Source organism: Cajanus cajan, chromosome 9, assembly GCF_000230855.2.
Source record: "Cajanus cajan strain Asha chromosome 9, NIPB_CcT2T_4, whole genome shotgun sequence".
Lineage (NCBI taxonomy): Eukaryota > Viridiplantae > Streptophyta > Magnoliopsida > Fabales > Fabaceae > Cajanus > Cajanus cajan.
The window spans coordinates 10,433,929-10,455,039 of record NC_138525.1 but is presented as its reverse complement, the minus strand read 5'-3'; the positions used below and the strand labels follow the sequence as shown (position 1 = coordinate 10,455,039).

Below are 21,111 nucleotides of genomic sequence, written 5' to 3'. Positions count from 1 at the left end.
TGCGCCTACAGCAGTTGCGTATCCAAGCGTTTCTTCATTCTTCTTTCTTTTCTTGAATTGAAGATGAGTCATTGCGTGGTAGTGCAACCGTACAAAGACTCAGATCTATAAAGACAAATCCCTTAAAAAAATACCTCATGTAAAGGAACCCTTAAGTTGATCCAGTGGTAGAAATAATAAGGATGCTTCCGAATTTTCTTGAATCAACACGCATATTCAAGCATTAGCAAACAATCCCATTTAGACCATGTAACCCCAACAAAGTCGGAATTCTTTATCCCTACTTCTCAAGCCATTTTTCATGCGTAAGTGGGTGTAACGAAGATATATATACAAAAAAAAAAAAAAAAAAAAAAAAAATGATGATTTTTTTAATTTTATCCTATAAGAATAAAATATTAAATCATCTTGAATTAATATAAAATTTTGTAGTCTAAATCATATGAAAACATGCAAGAGTAAACTAGGTAAAATAAATAACACGTAATATATATATATATATATATATATATATATATATATATATATATATATATATATATATATATATAACATAACAACTTATGGTTCATCATCATCATACTCAACGCAACAACAAACAACTCTTATACTACTCACATTTTTTGCAACTTACAACACATTATCATCACATCAACACATATTCAACTCATCAACACATATGCATTGTCACACATTTCAACTTAGAGATCTCCTTAACAACAGAGCAGTATAAGTGCTATCTTATTCTACCAAAACCACTCCAACCGTTTTCACGTCCTATGCGCTCGCTCGATCACAGCAAACCAGAAGTTTTCACTTACACACTTAGAAGTTTGGTTCCACCGTCAAGTATAGCATAGCTAGGTACAGGCTTACCACGACCTTGACATGCATTACCAAGTTACTTGTAGAGTTCGCCAACTGACTATCCGCAAGAACCACACACCTTCCCCAATACTTAGTTAAGGGAATAACCATCGACCTCATACCTCACTCCAACACTAGCTAAGGACTTAGAGGAGACTCACCCAAACTAGTGGTCTATCCAAGCACCACTCTCAAGAGACTTTATGTGAGCTCTTCTACTTCGAAAACATTTTCCCTCTCCTCAAGTCCTAGTCTAGACATGTCATAAGGCATCACATGCAATAATGCATCATACATCATACGTGGTCAATCCATCATCATGATCAATATCATCCTCATATGAAAGTACATACCAAATCATGTTTAAATATTCATATATATCATTACCAAGCATACAAATGAATCAAATACCAATTTTCATCATATATCATACATATTTGAACCAATTATACACATATAAACAACTCCAACAACACGTAACATGTTCAACAAATACTATTCCTCACCATACCACATCTCTACAACTTATTTAACATCATTTAACCATAATACAACTCAAACAACAAGCTTCCAACATATAACTCATCCATCATGTAAGCAACCAACTTAATCAGAAAATAATTTTATTAAACTAAGTCCTTATGCTTAGCGCAGAAACTCACGCTCAGCCTCAACCTTCCAGAGGCACAACTCAGCTATCATGCTAAGCGTAGAATCCCACACTCAGCGTCATCCTTCCAGAGGCATAACTCACTCTCACGCTAAGCATAGAATCTCACGCTTAGCCCCAGATTTTCAACAACACTCCCAAATTGTCACACTAAGCATGAAAACTCATGCTTAGCGTCCCAAACCCATAAAATTCATACCATCAGATGAATAACTCAAATCTTCAAATCCTCTCAACCCATGCAATGATCAAGCATGCAACCCAAAATACTTCAAGCATTAACATCATACAACTCAGAAAATCCAAGATGAACAACATGCATCCACAATAACTCCAGAAAATCATCACATTTTAACCTTGCCTCAAGAACAACAAAATCCCCCATTTCCACACAAAACCCCTTTGAATCCTCCTCACATTTTGTAGATTTCACAAATCTACCAACATTAACCTTCAATTCATTCAATAGCCCCACATTTTCAACCCAAAACCCCAAATCCTAGCTTCCCTTACCTCAAAGGAAGAAGAATCCAGCTCAAAACTAAAGAGAAGGGAGAAGGAGAAGTGTCTGCACGACTCTAGGGTTGAAGAAGAAGAAGAATGGATGATGAACCTTGCTTCACAATCCTAGTTCTCACCACTTCAGGCTTAGGGAAAAGAAAACAACAATGAAGGTTTAGGGGTTTGGGAGAAAATGAGAGTGATGAGGGTTCACTGGTTTTACAAATTCACTATTCTAAGATGGTATCAAAGTCATCCTATATCCTTAAAAAAATGTCACCTATCCTAAATCATTAAAAAAGGTCATTCGTCATTAATCCAGGTACCAAACCTAATAATATTGGACATGAGGGGGTGTATTGGGAAAACCCAAGTCCTACATCAATTAGAGATTAGACAATTAAATAATATATAAGAGGAAAACAACCCTCATTTTACAAGCCGGTTCTATAAGATTGAGTTAGACTCAAATCTATTATTCTAAGATGGTATTAGAGTTATCCTAAATCCTTATAAAGGACCGCCTATCCTATATCATTAATAATAGTTACCCACTAAAGATTGTATCAGAACTATCCTAAATCTTTAAAAAGGGTCACATATTCTAGATCATTAAAAATAGTCACCTCACCATTTATATATAAAAAGATATATTAAAAAAAACTCAAATCCTACACCGACTAAATATTAAATAATTAAATAATATATAAATAAAAAATAATTATTATTTTATAAATTAATTTTATAAAATTACTCATTTATACTCTCCTAAACTCGTACTTTCTATTGCAAAAAAAAAGAATAAACTAATGGCACATGCCCATGACATGCAAGAAAGCTAGACTGAATAATGTCAACTACTCTGAGAGCAACCCTGTCTAAATAATCAATTTCTCTTCAATATTGTCGGCTCTCCATCACTACCATATATATCAGCTACGTACCCACCTAAAGAATCACCTGATCCAATGGGATTATCTTGGATCGGTACCTATAAATCCTTTAAACTCTAGTTCAATTCATAATTATTCTAGGTGATATTAACATATTTGTACTAATTAACAAGAATGAGTCCCCTGATGTTAAAAAAAAAAAAACACTAGTATGTGCAGTTTTAAATCCCACCAATAGAATGCAATAAATTGATTTTAAAAGATAAAATTATCATTTTTAATTAAAAAAATTCAAGAATGACATTGAAGCAGTTCTTTTCAGATCTGTAGAAGACCATAATCCGTACTACTGTAACTGGTAAGACCTCTTAATCAAATGGCAGAGGGCTATATATATATATATATATATATATATATATATATATATATATATATATATATATATATATATATATATATATATATATATATATATATATATATATATATATATATACCAAAATCAAGTTTACAGTGGTTGGGCATTTTTAATAATATCCAGTTTTATTATTTTTTAACGCTTACTTTCTGACATATAATTTATATTGTAATTGTAATTTTACTAAAATTATAACATCATGATCAACTTTTATTACACTAAAATTCACTTTTAGTAACAATTAATATGTTTTTTAATGACTTTATAAGTTGTCACTAAATATTCTACGGTTACTCCTTATTAAATGAATCACATTATAATTTTATATAAAAATATATTAAAATATTATATTAAAAATTATGTTGGTAGTAAAATATTCCAAAATGAAATTTATCAAAAAGTCTTAACCTTTTCTTTATTGTATAATTTTAGCCAGTAAACATGTATTTAAGTAAATTTTAAGTTTTATTTAACAGAAAATTAACTTATGTTCATGTAATTAAATTACTTTCTTTTAAATTACTACGATCATTTATATCTATATCTATATTTATATCGGTCAAATTCTTTAATAAAAATTAGTTATTAATGAAATGAATAAATAACTTATACTAATAATATAATTATAAAAAAATAATACGATGAAAATTAAGGTATGAAAGGTATTATGATATGATAAAGAAAAATACACGTAAGAGGGGAAAAAATAGATGTGACAGTGTTTAAAAAGACGGTGTATAAACTATATCCTTACCCTTTTACAACTTATTTGTCACAAAACTTGTCTAAATTAAATTCGAGCAAGGATATTCACTAACCCTCTTGGATGAAAACAAGAGAAAAATTAAAAAGAAAAAATATACAATAGACAATTGAATAAATAAAGAAAAATAAGAAATAGAGTTTACATACTTGGTTTTATAATTTTGTAAATTTTATTATCATTTCTATAGTTAAAATATTTTATTTCAATTTTATACTTTTAAATTTAGTTTTTATTTTATTTATTTATTATAAAAAAATAAATTTGTGAAATTATAAAATTATAGAACAAAATGAATATTTAAACAGAAAACAAAAATAGAACAGAAGTGAAATAAGAAAAAACCTTATAATAATGAATATTTTCCTTTAAGTCCATTCATTAAAAACACACGTACAGACAGCAGAATCAATTGCGATGACTCATTGACAAATAAAATCCAAATTTAGTAACACCGTTCACTATCTATAACATTATATAACATTATATAAAGGGTATACAAACATTTAGAACTATCATTTGATCTTCACTTTTACTATGACTTTTTTATTCTTAATAATATTACATATTAAATAATTAATATAAGTAATTATGTCATTTTATTTAAGATATAAAGGGGATACAAACGTTTGTAACTATCATTTGGTCTCCACTTTTATTATGACTTTTTTATCCTTAATAATATTACATATTAAATAATTAATATAAGTAATTATGTCATTTTATTTAAGTAACTACCCACTTTTATTTTTTTTAACCACATATTATTTAAGTAATTGCACTCATTGTTCGTACTTTCACATTCCTCTCTTTCTTGCTTCCTCTTTTTTCTGTTAAAGTGACTTCATATCCCTGCATAATATATCCTCCATTTCATGGTACATCCTTTTTCATGGCACTTCATTTCATTATTTTCTTCTCGCAACAAACCCCTCACACTTTTCTTCTTCTTTTTATTCTCTCTATCATATTCTATTATCGTCTTTGTCTCTTTGTTTTTCCTTCAAACCTTTCTACTTTTTTTTTCATTTTTCAATCCACTTAAATTGCCCACAATTTCTATCATTATATAAAGGGGATACAAACGTTTGGAACTGCCATTTGGTCTCCACTTTTACTATGACTTTTTTATCCTTAATAATATTACATATTAAATAATTAATATAAGTAATTATGTCATTTTATTTAAGATATAAAGGGGATACAAACGTTTGTAACTATCATTTGGTCTCCACTTTTACTATGACTTTTTTATCCTTAATAATATTACATATTAAATAATTAATATAAGTAATTATGTCATTTTATTTAAGTAACTACTCATTTTTATTTCTTTTAACCACATATTATTTAAGTAATTGCACTCATTGTTCGTACTTTCACATTCCTCTCTTTCTTGCTTCCTCTTTTTTCTGTTAAAGTGACTTCATATCCCTGCATAATATATCCTCCATTTCATGGTACATCCTTTTTCATGGCACTTCATTTCATTATTTTCTTCTCGCAACAAACCCCTCACACTTTTCTTCTTCTTTTTATTCTCTCTATCATATTCTATTATCGTCTTTGTCTCTTTGTTTTTCCTTCAAACCTTTCTACTTTTTTTTTCATTTTTCAATCCACTTAAATTGCCACAATTTCTATAACATTATATAAAGGGGATACAAACGTTTGTAACTACCATTTGGTCTCCACTTTTACTATGACTTTTTTATCCTTAATAATATTACATATTAAATAATTAATATAAGTAATTATGTCATTTTATTTAAGATATAAAGGGGATACAAACGTTTGTAACTATCATTTGGTCTCCACTTTTACTATGACTTTTTTATCCTTAATAATATTACATATTAAATAATTAATATAAGTAATTATGTCATTTTATTTAAGTAACTACTCACTTTTATTTCTTTTAACCACATATTATTTAAGTAATTGCACTCATTGTTCGAACTTTCACATTCCTCTCTTTCTTGCTTCCTCTTTTTTCTGTTAAAGTGACTTCATATCCCTGCATAATATATCCTCCATTTCATGGTACATCCTTTTTCATGGCACTTCATTTCATTATTTTCTTATCGCAACAAACCCCTCACACTTTTCTTCTTCTTTTTATTCTCTCTATCATATTCTATTATCGTCTTTGTCTCTTTGTTTTTCCTTCAAACCTTTCTACTTTTTTTTTTCATTTTTCAATCCACTTAAATTGCCCACAATAAACATTTCACCAATTGTATACATTACGACCATCATTGTTCATTGGTTTTGACGTAGAATGAGTACGAATAGATGAGATAACAACATGGGAAGGATTTCAAGGATTGGCAGTTTCACAATTGCGTCTAAGGATTGAGACTTTCTCTCTTTCGCTCAGATTCCTCAGCCATGTTTTTTTAGGTCGATTCTCTTTTCTCAATTCTATTTTCTCACGCTCATTAAAAAAATTCTACATTAAATTATGTAAATTTAGTCATTTTTTACCATGATTTTTTGCATTATTTCTACATTAAATTTAAATTTATTCAACTTTTTAAAAATTCAAATTTAAGATATCTCTATTTTCCAAATTCATTTTTTTCCTTTTAAATTATAAAAATTCATTTTTAAACTTATTATCTTGATAGATTTAAAATTTTAAATATATAATCATATTTTATTAAAAATTTGAATTTAAATTTTGCATAATTTTGAATTTTGAATTTTATTTAATTTTTAATAGTTTTAAAATTACAAAAAATAATATTTTAAAACTTATAAATATTTGGTCTCCACTTTCTTTTATCCAATTTTATCCCTTATTATTATTGATGTTGATGGTTACTTTCTTTCAAAATAATAACCGTAACGTGGTTACTTTCTTTCAAAATAATAACCGTAAGGTGGTTACTTTCTTTCAAAATAATAACCATACGGTGGTTACTTTCTTTCAAAATAATAATCACACAAATAGTCTTCGTTAAATATGTTATTTTCAAAAAAATTATAAACCAAATCCATTATCACTCTATTATAAGTCCCAATCCAACGTTTTGTAACATAATGTTTTTTTTCTCTCACCAAAATTATCATTCAACGCTATCACCAAATCACACAATTATCGTATCTAACTGGGTTGCACATGATTCTTCTACAACATCACTCCCTATACTTTCAAGCAAGAAAAAAAACATATTTTTGGTCCTAAAAAAAGTCAAAACACGTTGAAATTGACTTACCCGCTTGAATCCTGGTTCCATGACTCATTGCCAATGATATACATGAATGTCTTTCATATTGTGTTTTGATCGATGAAGGCCATTAGTACCTTTGATCTTATGCTTTCCCATTCATAGTTTCTAGGTTAGTATTCTCTTATAACTTCTATCTATAACTTATATAACTTAAGATTTTACCCTTATTGATGATTACTTTCTTTTAAAATAATAACTACACAATATTTCTATAATTTTATCCATTTTTATCTTCTCGCTCTTAGAAATTTTCTCTACCTACTTTGTACAATTTTTTTTCCATTCTCCCTCTCTACATTTTTCTCATCCCAATCAATTCTCAACTTTCGCTTTATTCCAAACTCATCCCCACTCTATCCTGGTATGAATCACATTTGCAAGCAAGTTGTATTATATTTTAAGTCATCTTCTTTAATGTTGGATATAGTGACACATGGTGTAGAAGAATAATACTCTGACCCCAATAAAGATACCATTAAGAAGCATGATTGTGGTTATGATGATTAGTACACCCTTGATGATCATGACTTACATGAGGATGAAGAAATGACTTAAGACTCATAAGTCCATCAAACAAAAAAGGAGTGTAATTTTGTTTTTCTTTTCTCAATGATGACATCGCATCAATGCTATTAGTTATACAAAAATGACATGTAACATGTCTACAAGTTATTCGATTTAAAAGTATTAAAATTTACAAAGACATAAATAAATTTAACTATATTTGGAGGACATCCTTTGCATTGAATTCATTTCAAGTTTAGTCAATAGTAAATTTAAATGTATTTTTCTTTCATTTTATGTTTAATCAAATTTTTAAATGTCCATATTTAAAATATGTTTGTTTCTTATTTTGATTTTTATTTTCTAAGTTATAGATTTAATATTATAAAATTTTATTTGAAGACTTATTATTTTAATATATTTAAAAACTTAAATATATTTATAAATATCTAATATAATTTTAGTAGATATTATATATTAAAAAATGTTACAATTCAACCATGAAACATAAAATTTGATTTATGTTACCCAAATAATATATCACTATGTTTGATTGAACTTAAATGTGTATCTTAAATTTATTCTATTTTTTTCAATAAAATTGAGTTTACTAAATTAAATATGTTTCTCAACTTTAATCATTTTTTTCCATGAAATTATGTTAGTTTCAAAAGTTATGTTTTTAATATCACATATTTATTTTGTAGTGTTTAACTCTGTTGTATTAACTAAAATTTGGAAAATGGTGAAAAAATAATTGTTATCTAAAAAATTAGAAAGGTAATATAATAATATGGTTGTGAAAATATTTTTTATGTGTCAATTTAATATATATAAAAATATAATTTTAACATTTCTTCATTTAAATCAATTCTAACTCATATTTTTCTCAATATTAAGACACTTGAAAATGCAAGATTGAGTAATACCTATTATATTGACAACTTTCATGCAAAATAAAATATCTCTATTTTTTAGGTTATGGTTATTTCTTTCATAAAATAAAATAAATTACATGAAATTTTAAATATCTCATATTGATACATGACATTGTATTATTTATTTTTGTAGCTTTTTAAAGTCAAAGAAATTATGGATGATGTATTATATAAAAAATTGAAATTTATTATTGAAAAGTATGACATTATTTAATTTAATTATTTATTAATTCTGATATATGTTTTAGTTATGTTAATATTAACTAAAAGTAATAGCAGAATGACATTTAATTTCTATCATAAATTGCAAGAAACATAAAAATCGTCATGAAGTAAAATCTTTATTTGATATTCCTATTAAGAAAATTTTATAATAATAAAATATCATATTGTGTAAAATTATTTATATAATTATATGCCAACAAATAAATTCATTGCATATATGAGTTATTTTAAATTTTAAGATAATATATATATATAGAGACACGGCTCCACTAGTATTCATAAAATAGCTTCAATCAATTAAATAACTCACCAAACACCCAACAAAAGAAACACAACAATTTAGTACACTCTACATGCGACTAGCAAGAGGAGGTGGCGCCGCCATGATGGACCCCATAGCCCTCGCGTCCATCCTCAGCACGTGCTTCTGAATCTTCCCCGTCGACGTCTTCGGCAGCGCCTCCTTAAACACCACCGTCTTCGGCACCATGAAGTGCGGCAGCCTCTCCCTGCAGAACTCCACCACCTCCTTCTCCGACGGCGGCGCCACCAGCCCCTCCTTCAGCCTCACAAACGCGCACGGCGTCTCCCCCCAGAACTCGTCCGGCCGCGCCACCACCGCCACCTCGTTCACCGCCGGGTGCCCGTACAGCACCGCCTCAACCTCCACACTGCTCAAATTCTCACCACCACTGATAATAACATCCTTCGACCTATCCTTAATCTCCAAGTACCCATCTTCATGCATCACGCCAACGTCACCCGTGTATAACCACCCGTTGTTTCTTATACACCTTTTCGTTCCTTCTGAATCTTTTAAGTAACCCAACATCACGCACGCGCCTCGAACCACTATCTCCCCCGAACTTACACCGTCGCGCTTCACGCTAACCCCCGTCGCCTGATCCACCACGTCCACCTCCGTCGTCGCCACCGTCCTCACTCCCTGCCGCGCCCGCAACCGTGCCCTCTCCGCCGCCGGAAGCTTGTCCCACTCCCTCTTCCACGCGCACGACACAATCACCCCCAGCGTCTCCGTCATCCCGTACCCGTGGCTCACCTTAAACCCTAACTCCTCCGCGCGCGTCAGGATCGTCGCCGGAGGCGAGGATCCTCCGGTGAGGACGTGAACCGGTTTCTTAACCGGTTCGGTTTTGTTGAACATTAACAGCATGTTGAGAACCACCGGCGCAGCGCACATGTGCGTCACGGAGTGGGTTTCAATCAAACGGTAGATTGTTGGCGCGTTGATTTTACGCGTGCAAACGTTGGTGCCGCCTACGGCGGCGATCCCCCACGGGAAGGTCCACCCGTTAGAGTGGAACATCGGTAGCGTCCATAAATACACTGGCTGCTTCGGCACTGACCAATCGATTAAGGAGTCTAGTGCCATTATGAACGTTGAGCGGTGGGAGTGGACAACGCCTTTGGGAGACGACGTCGTGCCGGAGGTGTAGTTGAGCGTTATTGGGTCACACTCGGAGTTGGGCCGGGCCCATTTGAAGCCCGGGTCGCCTTTCTTTAAGAGGCTCTCGTACGTGTCTATGATGGGAGGGTGTGTCGACATTGCGATGTCATCGTCGGTGATAAGGACGAGGGAGGGGCGTGGGATGGTTTTGGGGAACGTGGCTAGGGCACGGAGGATGAGAGTGAGGGAGCTTGAGTGGACAAAGACGAGCTTTGATTCGCTGTGGCGGAGGAGCACCGAGAGTGTGTGGTGGTCGAGGCGGAGGTTGAGGTTGTTGAGGATGGCGCCGCACATGGGGACGGCGAAGTGGAGTTCGTACATGGGAGGAGTGTTGGGAGAGAGAACAGAGATGACATGGCCTCGTCCAAGACCGAGAACGGAAAGAGAGGAAGCTAGTTGGAGGCATCGTTGGTGGGTCTGCGACCAAGCGAAGGAAACGGTGTCGTAAAGGATGGAGTTGGAGTTACCGTAGACGACGGCTGCTCTCTCGAGGAAGGTGAGTGGTGTGAGGGGTGTTGAGTTTGCAGGGTTTGGGGTTAAGTGGTTCATAGTTTGTAAGCGAATGGCAATGCCAATAATGGAGAGGAAAATGAAAGTTTGTTATGTGGTTTATTACGATGGTTGAGGTGGTTCTTAAATAGATGTACACTAGTACACAGTGGTTGTAGCGATAAAGTGTTCAAGGTGGTGAAGTGCTCTTTGTGTACTTGAAATTCATGCAGTGTGTCCAGGAAGTGATCATGTGATGATACTTTTGGATGGGCAATAAATTCTGTGGCCAGACAAGGCATGGTACAGCTCCCGTTGTCTCTAACGTAATATACTGAGTAAAACAAAAGATATTTTGCATGTATTTATCATGATTTTTAATTATTTTATTTATCAAATTATATTATGTGAATTAAATTAACTGTTATTAATTCTTTATAAATTATTAAAAAATGAATTACGACGAGTAAAGATTGTCTAGGATCATGAAAATTCAATGGTTTTGTACTGTCTGATAATAATTTCTGATGCACTGTGTGAACTTTAATGAAGTTCGGCATGAGTAGTTGTGGATAATGTAAATGGGTAGTATATATTATGAACCAACCACATGCGGTACGAAAACCAGCGGCATGCATTTAGGAGCTGTTCATTTCTTGGTGTTTGTTACACAGTCTTAATTTGCTGTTTATTGGACTTCCCATTTTGGCCATGTATGTCTCTCTAGTGTTTTGCTATTTAGTACTGGATAAATAATAGTAGGAAGTTTTTCAAGATCGAGTGAATAATAGTATATCTAAATTAAAAAAGTAGGTGGAGGCTTTGAATTTTTTATGATGACCTGAAATATAATATAGAGATTATTCAAATAGTGCTTTTGTTTTTCTAATAAGATGGAGACATTCTTATGCTTTAGGAAATAAAGCCCATCCTATATAGGTAGCGATCGAGGATCATGTCTGCTTTCTAGATGTGCTTAAATATGGCCACACCAAGGCAACAAGTAATTCCAATCTACTTCAGAATGTGTTTTTTTAATTTATATTTTATGGTTATATTCTGGTCAATAGAATTAATGTAGAAAAACCTCATAATTAATCAATTGGCTAGCTAATAATATTGAACGGAAAATCACCAGTAAACTATGAGAGATATGTCCTACATGCAACACGTACATGTAAGTGTACTTCTCTGTGTAACGAATCATCTTGGTTATTACCGAAACATTCATGATTCAACAACAAACAGCAGAAACTACTCTATATATTTGGGTTTAATATATTCACTTCATTTATATATATATATATAGGAATGATTTTTTTATTCCAAAAATAAGTCTACTTAAGACTTACTCCATTCAATAACTCATGTTCTACATTAAATTTTAACAATCCAACAGTTTAATTTAAAGTTCTTAATGCATAGATCAAGTTTGTAAATTTTTAAAAAATTTGAAAATTATTTGATATTTGGTTTCATTAATTCGAATTAATGTATAAAATGATTTTATAATTATCCGTCAATTTGAATTAATGAAATGAAGTATCAAATCTAGGTAAAACATGAGTTATTGATCTATCCATTAAAAACTTTTAATTGAACGATTGGATATCGTTGAAATTTGTTGTAGAACATGAGTTGTTGAACGGAGTAAATCTAGGTAAACTTACTCCTGGAGTAAAATGATCTCTTCTTATATATATATATATATGTGTGTGTGTGCGCGTATGTACGCACATGCATGTGTGTGTATATATGTAAATTAATTAACTATACAAAAACATATATATACATGTACGAAAATCTATAACTGTGAAAATAAAAATTCTAAAGTCATCGGTCAAGTAACATTTATACAAATCATCAAAAATAGTCATCGAATACATCACCAACAACATGACTTCATAACAACTCTCAAATCCAACCCCAACTAACCATGTGCTCTACTTCCATGAAAATTATGATCATCATAATCTAAACTACCACTAGTGAAAAAAAGACTTTTAAAATCAGTTATTTTTATATTCAAGCTGTGATTATTTATTGTGAGAAAGCAATTTCTTCTACTGATTAACTCTAAGTTCCGTTTAATTATAACCATATTGTTTTGTGTAAGTTATTTATCTTGCAGTATCACACAAATTCTCTCTCAATCTGTGACCCCCCAAAACATTACAATGTTTTCATTATGTCGGATTTTGGAAACACAGCGTGCTGGGGCTGGCTGGCTTATCTCGTATTAAAAGGGTAATTGTGGTTAATCAATAGTGAAAGTTTAATTATGCATTGTAAAAAAAAAGGGTTTAATTATGCGAATCACTTTTAATTAATATCATTCTTAAAGAAAATGCCTTTGCTTTATACTATTTCGTGATCTTATACATACTGTAATCATTATGATCCTGTACATACGCATTTCAAATGGTTGTTAATGTATAAAATAAATGATAATAATAAGTGTTTGAAGTCAATTAAAATTAAATATTCTATCAATGATAATTCAAAATATTTTAAATTATAGTAAAAATTATTTATAATTGACTGTGGTTTTTAAAAATTATAGTAATGTTATTGATTTTATAATAATTATATAAAATGATATACGAAAATTAAACTCTTATTTTTTATGCAAGATCCAGTTGGAAGGGTTGGGCCAAGTGGTGCAGTTGGATCTGAAGCCGGAGGGAATTCCAACCCGGTTGGGAGTTATGTTCCGGTGTATCGCATTGCATAGGCTTTTGATGATGAGTCATATTCATGGCCGCCAACAAGGCAACAACCCCACATCACCTCTCAATCTCATTCTCTGCCCATCATATCTAACCTTAAGTAAAATTATCTTATTTTAATGTTGTGCAAATTATTAATATTTATATTATTTTTCTAACTATTCAGAGGTACAACTATTTATCATAATCAAGTGATTTTAACATTCATTTATATGTATAATCATTCATGACTAATCAAAAATAGGATTTAACTATTTAAGTAATTTAAATTCTGAAAAACTCATTTCCGAAGTCACAATTGCAATAATATATCAATGATCCGTTATAAACAAAATATATATATATATATATATATATATATATATATATATATATTTAGAAAACAAATTAATATTTACTATGATTATTGTTTTTTTTTTCTTTCTAAAAGCATAATTAATACCACCATAAATGTTTTTTTTTATTCTCTATTGTATTTTCTTTTCATTACAATGTGGAAGTAGTAATTAGCATTTAAGAGGCGGAGAATATAAATATATATCACGTAGACAAGGACAAAAACCTAATGCATTGTTAGCTTCTGGGAAGATGAGAAGAAAGAAGCTCCAGAAGGTGCAAAGGTTGTGCACACACTCTATGGAAAGCACATGACACATAACACAAGAGTGCATAAGAATATGACTGATAATAACAAAAAACACTAAGAAAAATAGAATGGGTGTTGGATAGTGGAGCTTCACACCACATGGCACCTTATCTTTCTCTTTTAAAGACAGTACGAAAGACCGACAAATTAACCTTTCTATGCGACAACTAGAAGTGTTGTTTTAATAGAAAACATGGGATATATTGATCTTAATAAAAAAAATATCAAGTTGAAAAATGTTTTATTTGGACCTCAGTTTAGCTGTAATTTGATTTTTGTGCATAAATTAACATGTGATTCAAATTGCATATTAACATATGATGAAAATTGTTGTGTGTTGTAGGACCAAATCACGAAAATGATGATTGGATTAGATGACGTACATGAAAGGATTTACATATTATTATAATTTTTTATTAGATACTTACAATTTTTTATATCGATACTAAAATATTACAATTATATATATATATAATTAATTTTATTTATTTTAAAACTATATTAATTTAAAATTAATATAATTAATCTTTTATAATATTTTTACAGTTTTTTATATTAATGTGCTATTATGTTATATGATTACATAAGTAATAAAATTTTATTTAATTTTATAACATTTGTAAACCCCTTACAAAAATCAAAATTTATTACAACTTTTGAGATATTACTTTCTCAAAAAATTTCATCAATTTTTTTTATTTATAAAATTAACATAAATATACAACAAATTATTAATATAAAAAATTAAAATGACATGACATAATAAATAATTAGTTATAATAATTATTAATTATTAATGATTTTAAATTAATATAAATAAAAATTTTCCATGATTTTTTAAACTAAATTTACATAAATAATTTTTCATTTAATATATTAGTATTAGAAAGTATAAAAGCATAATAAAATATACAAATTTTTAATGGTATTAATTATCAATTGCATCTTTTAAAAAAAATTATGTATATAAAGATATACAGATATTTTATTTGTAAAATGATATTATATATATATATATATATATATATATATATATATATATATATATGTGTGTGTGTGTGTGTGTGTGTGTGTGTGTATATGTATGTGTGTAATTTTGATATTTTAAAACATATATATATATATATAGTGATATAATAAAATATTAATTATTTTAATTAATAATTATTGAGGATTTTAAAATAAATTAAATTATAAAAATTATCTTAAAATTTTTTTAGAGTGATATTTATACAACCATTTATATTTAACTGCAATTAATTATATATGTTAAAACTGGATTATAATTATTATGTCATTTAATTGATTCATTAAAAGTTATTATTTTTATTTTTATTTTTAAATTATCATTGGATATCAATAATTGTGATTTTTATTTTAGACAGCTGAAAAAATAAAACACATATATATTTTATAGAACCAAAATTAAAATTTATACATTTTAAAAAATTAAAAATATATTAAAAAGACTAAAAATAATATTTATAAATTTTAAAAAATGAAAATTGAGAATAAAATTTTAGAAATCAAAATTAAAACTCATTTATATTATAGAAACTAAGAATATATTTAAATTTTAATTATATTACAAAAACAAAAAAATAATATTTATTAATTTAAAAAATTTAAAAACCAAAATTGAAATTCACTAATTATTTACAAACATAAATATGTGCGTATCCAAGTACAATTACTAGTGCTTTCCGGAAGGAATGACTTGATTATGTACGACAAAATATAACTGATAATTAATTTTGGACTTTTCAATACATAAACTGAAAGAGCTAGCACTTCTAACATGAAGTAGTTGAACCAATATCTTATCCATGAGGCAGTCAAATGACCAGTAATAGCAAGTTTTCAAACTTATTTTTAATTGCAAAAATAGTCCTTATGTTAAATAATTTTATGCTGATGGAGGATTGGAAGGTGGCAGTGGATGAGGGAGGCGATGCGGGGCAGGGGGTGGGAACCGGGTGGTGGAAGTGGTGGTGGCGGCGGTGGCGACGGTGTTGGGCGCCGCCGTGGGTGGCGACTGAAAAAACTCTAGTGATTCCTCTCAGTAGGCAATGAACGGTTAAATACGTCGCGGCGGTTCATGTATTGGCGCGGTTGGCGCTTGGTGACGGTTGTGACGCCGTTGATGTTAGCACCGGCGACCAGTTTCCCCTTGGTGGAGTCAAATCTAGTGGGAATCCCAAGTTCATCATCTCCACCTCATCCTAGTTCCCCTCGTCTTCTCTTGTGCCTTAGTTCTCCTTTTGCTTCTGCTGCTCCTTCACGATGCTATCCACGAAGTTCGACACTGCCTTCTTCGTCTCCTTATGCTCCTCATCCACAAAGATCTCTCTGGTGGCGCTTCTGTAGCGAGTCGAGGGAGGGAGTTCGATGGTGGCGGGGACGGTGGGAGCAATCGGTGGGCGAGGGAGAGTGCGTGTGGCGGGAGTGGCTACAATCAGGCTAAGGCGAATGGGATCTCTTGCTACACGCTCGATCACGGTCACGGTCACGATCGTGGTCGCGGTCACGGTCATCCTTGTTTCGTCTTCATTCTCTGTCTCTTTTTCTATCGCGAGTTCTGTTACGGTCACGGTCATGGGCGGTGGCGACGGTGGTGTTGGGCGCCGCCGTGGGTAGCGGCGTGGGTGAGTTCCTACGTAAAATACTTTACACAAGAACTAATATGCAAAATATAAAAATTATTTTTTCAAAGTTACGGGTAACAAATCTGAATCGTTGATTATTATAATATTAAATCTAATGGTTAAAAATAATACTTCATCCATGTATCACATTTTTTGGTACTTCATGTCAGAATTTTCGAAACTAAAAAAAGCTACGTGAGTAATGGATAAAGTTGAAAGTGGATTAAGCCCATGTATATAGCGCTGTCTTACATTTTACTAGTTCAAAATTTCTAATGCCTACGAAATGCATCCATTTATTATAATAAAAATAATAAATTCAGTTTAATTTATCTATTTAATTTTATGAATATTAATAATTCATCTATTATTTTTTAAGAATTTATTAGATTATAATATAAATAAATGATAGATCAAATCTAACCCATTTATTAACTAGTTAATAATTCATCCATTATTTTTTTAAAATCTATTAGATTATAATATGAAATATTTATTGGATTGAAATTTAAAAAAATTATGTTGATATAATTTTTCTTATAAATTTTAAAAAATTATATATATAAATATAATGAATTATAAAAAATAGAAAATCTCTTCATAATATTCCTAACAGACTCAATTTAGCTACATTTATTTATAGTATTAAATTAGCCCATAGTATTTGAGAGACAGTGGAACACGTAACAAAGTAAAAACATGTGGAAAAAGAAAGCCTAAAGATCAACTATGATTTGTCTATTGAAAATATTTTTTGTCTTTTTCCCTGTAGATGGGAGATTAAAACTTTACCCATGGAACATAATAATTGTGTTAGAATTTTCGAATAATCAGTATCTTAAATTTATGTGAGAGACTATGCAAGAGAAGACGACAATCTGATCTGAACAAGTGTCATTCTTATCATCATTCATCACCTTTTTTTAATCAATTACAATAAGCGCCATCCATTTTAAATATTTTATCACACATAAAGATAAGAGTCGAATTTCGGTACGTTGTGATAGTGACACCGTAAATACAATTATTATAATCTTAAACTCTTACTTCTTTCGCAATATTAATGGGTTAAAAAGAGATGATAAAAAAAATAAATAAGGTGAGAAGAGTAAAAATAGAAAAATAAAAATAAGTAGGATTGTTTAGTTAAAAAAGAAATAAGATAGAAAAAAAAAAGATGAAAAGGGTAAAAATAGGAAAATAAAAATAAGTAGGATTATTTAGTTAAAAAGAAATAAAAGAGAAAAAAAATTAAAAAATGATAAATTTTATATTCTTATTTATTTATTTCTGTCATCTCTTTCTTTTATATATATACACTTTATTTTTCACATATTTTTTACTTATTTATTTTCAAGTAAATAACTAAATTATTTATTTTATTTCCACTCAATTTTTATTTCTCCCATAACTTTATTGTTCACATGAGTCTTTCCTCTCTCTAACAAACACACAATAAGGGAGTGAAAATACAAAATGAGAAACAGATGTATGGACATACTAGAATAGGAATTTGATGCAAAGCCTGTATATGGAAAAATAGCTAATCATGAAAATGGGCTTTCACATTCTACTTTGAATGGGATCCATGTCCTTGGCAATTTGTCTGAGTAAAAACTTCTGGATCTTACCCGTAGAAGTCTTGGGAAGCTCATCCCTGAAAATCACCGTCTTTGGAACCATATAACGTGGCATATTCTCCCTGCAATATTGAATTATGTCGTTTTCCGTAGGTTTCTTCTTCAACCCAGTCTTCAAGTTCACAAAAGCACAAGGTGTCTCACCCCAATACTCATCCGGTCTCGCCACCACCGCCGCCTCATTCACCGCCGGATGGCCATACAGCACGGACTCCACCTCAACGCTGCTCAAATTCTCACCACCACTGATAATAACATCCTTTGACCTATCCTTAATTTCCAAGTACCCATCCTCATGCATGACACCAACATCACCCGTGTAGAACCAACCATTCTTCAAACAACTCGCGGTTCCTTCGGGGTCTTTAAGGTACCCCAACATGATACACCCTCCTCTCATCACAATCTCCCCTACGCTGACCCCGTCGCGCTTCACGCTCTCCCCCGTCGGACCCACCACCTCCACCTCCGCCATCCCCACCGTCCTCACCCCCTGCCGCGACTTCAGCCGCGCCCTCTCCGTCGCCGGAACCCGGTTCCACTTCTCCTTCCACGCGCACGACACCACCAACCCCGCGGTTTCCGTCAAACCGTAGCCGTGGCTCACCACGAAGCCCAGCGCCTCAGTCCGGAAGAGCACCGGCGCAGGCGGCGGCGATCCGGCGGTGAGAATCTGCACCGGGTTCTCCAACGGTTTGTTGTCGGGGGAGTTGGTTAGCATGTTGAGCACGACGGGAGCGCCGCACATGTGAGTCACGTGATGGCGTTTTATGAGAGAGTAAACAATCTCGGCGTCGAACTTGCGGACACATATATTGGTGCCGCCCACGGCTGCGATCCCCCACGGGAAGCTCCAGCCGTTAGCGTGGAACAGTGGAAGCGTCCAGAGAAAAATTGGGTTCTTGGGCACCGCCCAATCAATAAGTGAATCGAGGGTGACGATGAAGATTCCCCTGTGGCAGTGGACCACGCCTTTGGGAGACGACGTCGTTCCGGAGGTGTAATTGAGTATCATGGGGTCCCACTCGTTGTTGGGCCGGGCCCACTCGAAGCTTGGATCGCCCTTGCTGACGAGGCCCTCGTACGTGTCCATGAAATCAACGCTGGGTGAGGTTTTCTCCACTGTGTCGTCGGTGATGAGAATAAGGATTGGGCGTTGACTGTTTTCAGGGAAGAGGGATAGGGCTTGGAGGACCAGATCGCGTGAGGCGCAGTCCACGAAGACTAGGGTGGAACTCGCGTGACGGAGGATGACGGAGACAGTGCGGGCGTCGAGGCGGGTGTTGATGTTGTTGAGGACGGCGCCGGCGAAGGGGACGGCGAAATGGAGCTCGTACATGGCGGGGATGTTGGGGGCGACGACGGAGACGACGTGGCCGCGGCGGATGCCGAGGGAGGTGAGGGCGGAGGCGAGCTGGAGGCATCGGCGGCGCGTGTGGGACCAGGTGAAGGTGGTTTGGTTGTAGATGACTGAAGGAGTGTCGCCGTAGACGGTTGCTGCTCTGTCCAGGAAACCGAGTGGGGTGAGAGGGAAAGAGTTAGCGGCGCTTGGCTTGAGCTGTTCCATTACGCACTACAAAGATTCTCTCTCTGAACGAAGACACGCACACTGAGACAATGAATATTGAATGGATAAGTGTGCCCATCGAAGATAATATAAAGAATGTTTTAAAGAAAAATTTATAAAAAATGCACGTGATACACGATCTTTACACATTTAGTACTATTTACTGATCATATTCAGAATTTATTTTCTTAGGAACCAAATTCTGAGTTTCAAATTTTCTTTTTTTGTGATTAGAATTCAATTTTCGAGAAATCGAATTATGAGTAATTTTAAATTTCTTTTTTTTGGTTGATGGAACAGTTTGTGCGAATCTTGAAACTAGAACGGCCCGTTCTGAAATCAGAACGGCCCGTTCTGAAATCAGAACGGCCCGTTCCACTTCCACATGTAGAATGCTAATTTTGAAAAACAAAAAAAATGTATAGCAAAAAAAAAGGGTCATGCATCATAATTATTAGTAAAAAAAATGATAAAGTTTAGGCAAGAACAAATATCATGCATCTCTTAGGTTAGTATATACATGAATTTATACTGGGAAAGTCTGATTAGACTTTAGGGCCGCCATCATTCTCTGGGTAAAAGACAAAGTCTACATCTTCTTAGACTTCTTCTAACATAGAAAGATGTCATGCTCAAAATAGATTGGAGTTATTCAAAATTTCAAAAGGAGGTACGTAAAAGAACCGAAGTAAAAAAAAAAAAAAAAATTTCTTCGAAAAAGCATAGTTGGGGAAACTAAAAAAACTTTGTTGGAGAATGAGAAATCATGAACTCAAGGAGTTGAAAAATTAATGCTAAGCAACCCTTACCCCTCTGACTCGTTATCAAATCACTCCTAACCGCATCTTTTTTCTCGAACTCATCAACCTCTCCAAAACGGCAGTGAACTTGAAGACCATATTTTATTGACGG

At 32.4% G+C, this 21,111-nt stretch overlaps 2 protein-coding genes and 1 pseudogene across 2 annotated transcripts; all 3 read right to left on the bottom strand.

The window, feature by feature from the left end:
• Positions 1 to 9,288: 9,288 nt before the first annotated feature.
• Positions 9,289 to 11,330, bottom strand: LOC109796041 (2-methylpropanoate--CoA ligase CCL4). Its single transcript, XM_020355646.3, has one exon. The coding sequence runs from the start codon at positions 11,030 to 11,032 to the stop codon at positions 9,365 to 9,367; it is 1,668 nt and encodes a 555-aa protein (XP_020211235.1). The 5' UTR covers positions 11,033 to 11,330; the 3' UTR covers positions 9,289 to 9,364.
• Positions 11,331 to 16,187: 4,857 nt separating this feature from the next.
• LOC109796043 (uncharacterized) lies at positions 16,188 to 17,157 on the bottom strand (annotated as a pseudogene).
• A 1,193-nt stretch (positions 17,158 to 18,350) lies between these two features.
• Positions 18,351 to 20,360, bottom strand: LOC109796042 (2-methylpropanoate--CoA ligase CCL4). Its single transcript, XM_020355647.3, has one exon. It carries the CDS (start codon positions 20,197 to 20,199, stop codon positions 18,556 to 18,558), a length of 1,644 nt encoding a protein of 547 aa, XP_020211236.2. The 5' UTR covers positions 20,200 to 20,360; the 3' UTR covers positions 18,351 to 18,555.
• Between the last annotated feature and the right edge of the window lie 751 nt (positions 20,361 to 21,111).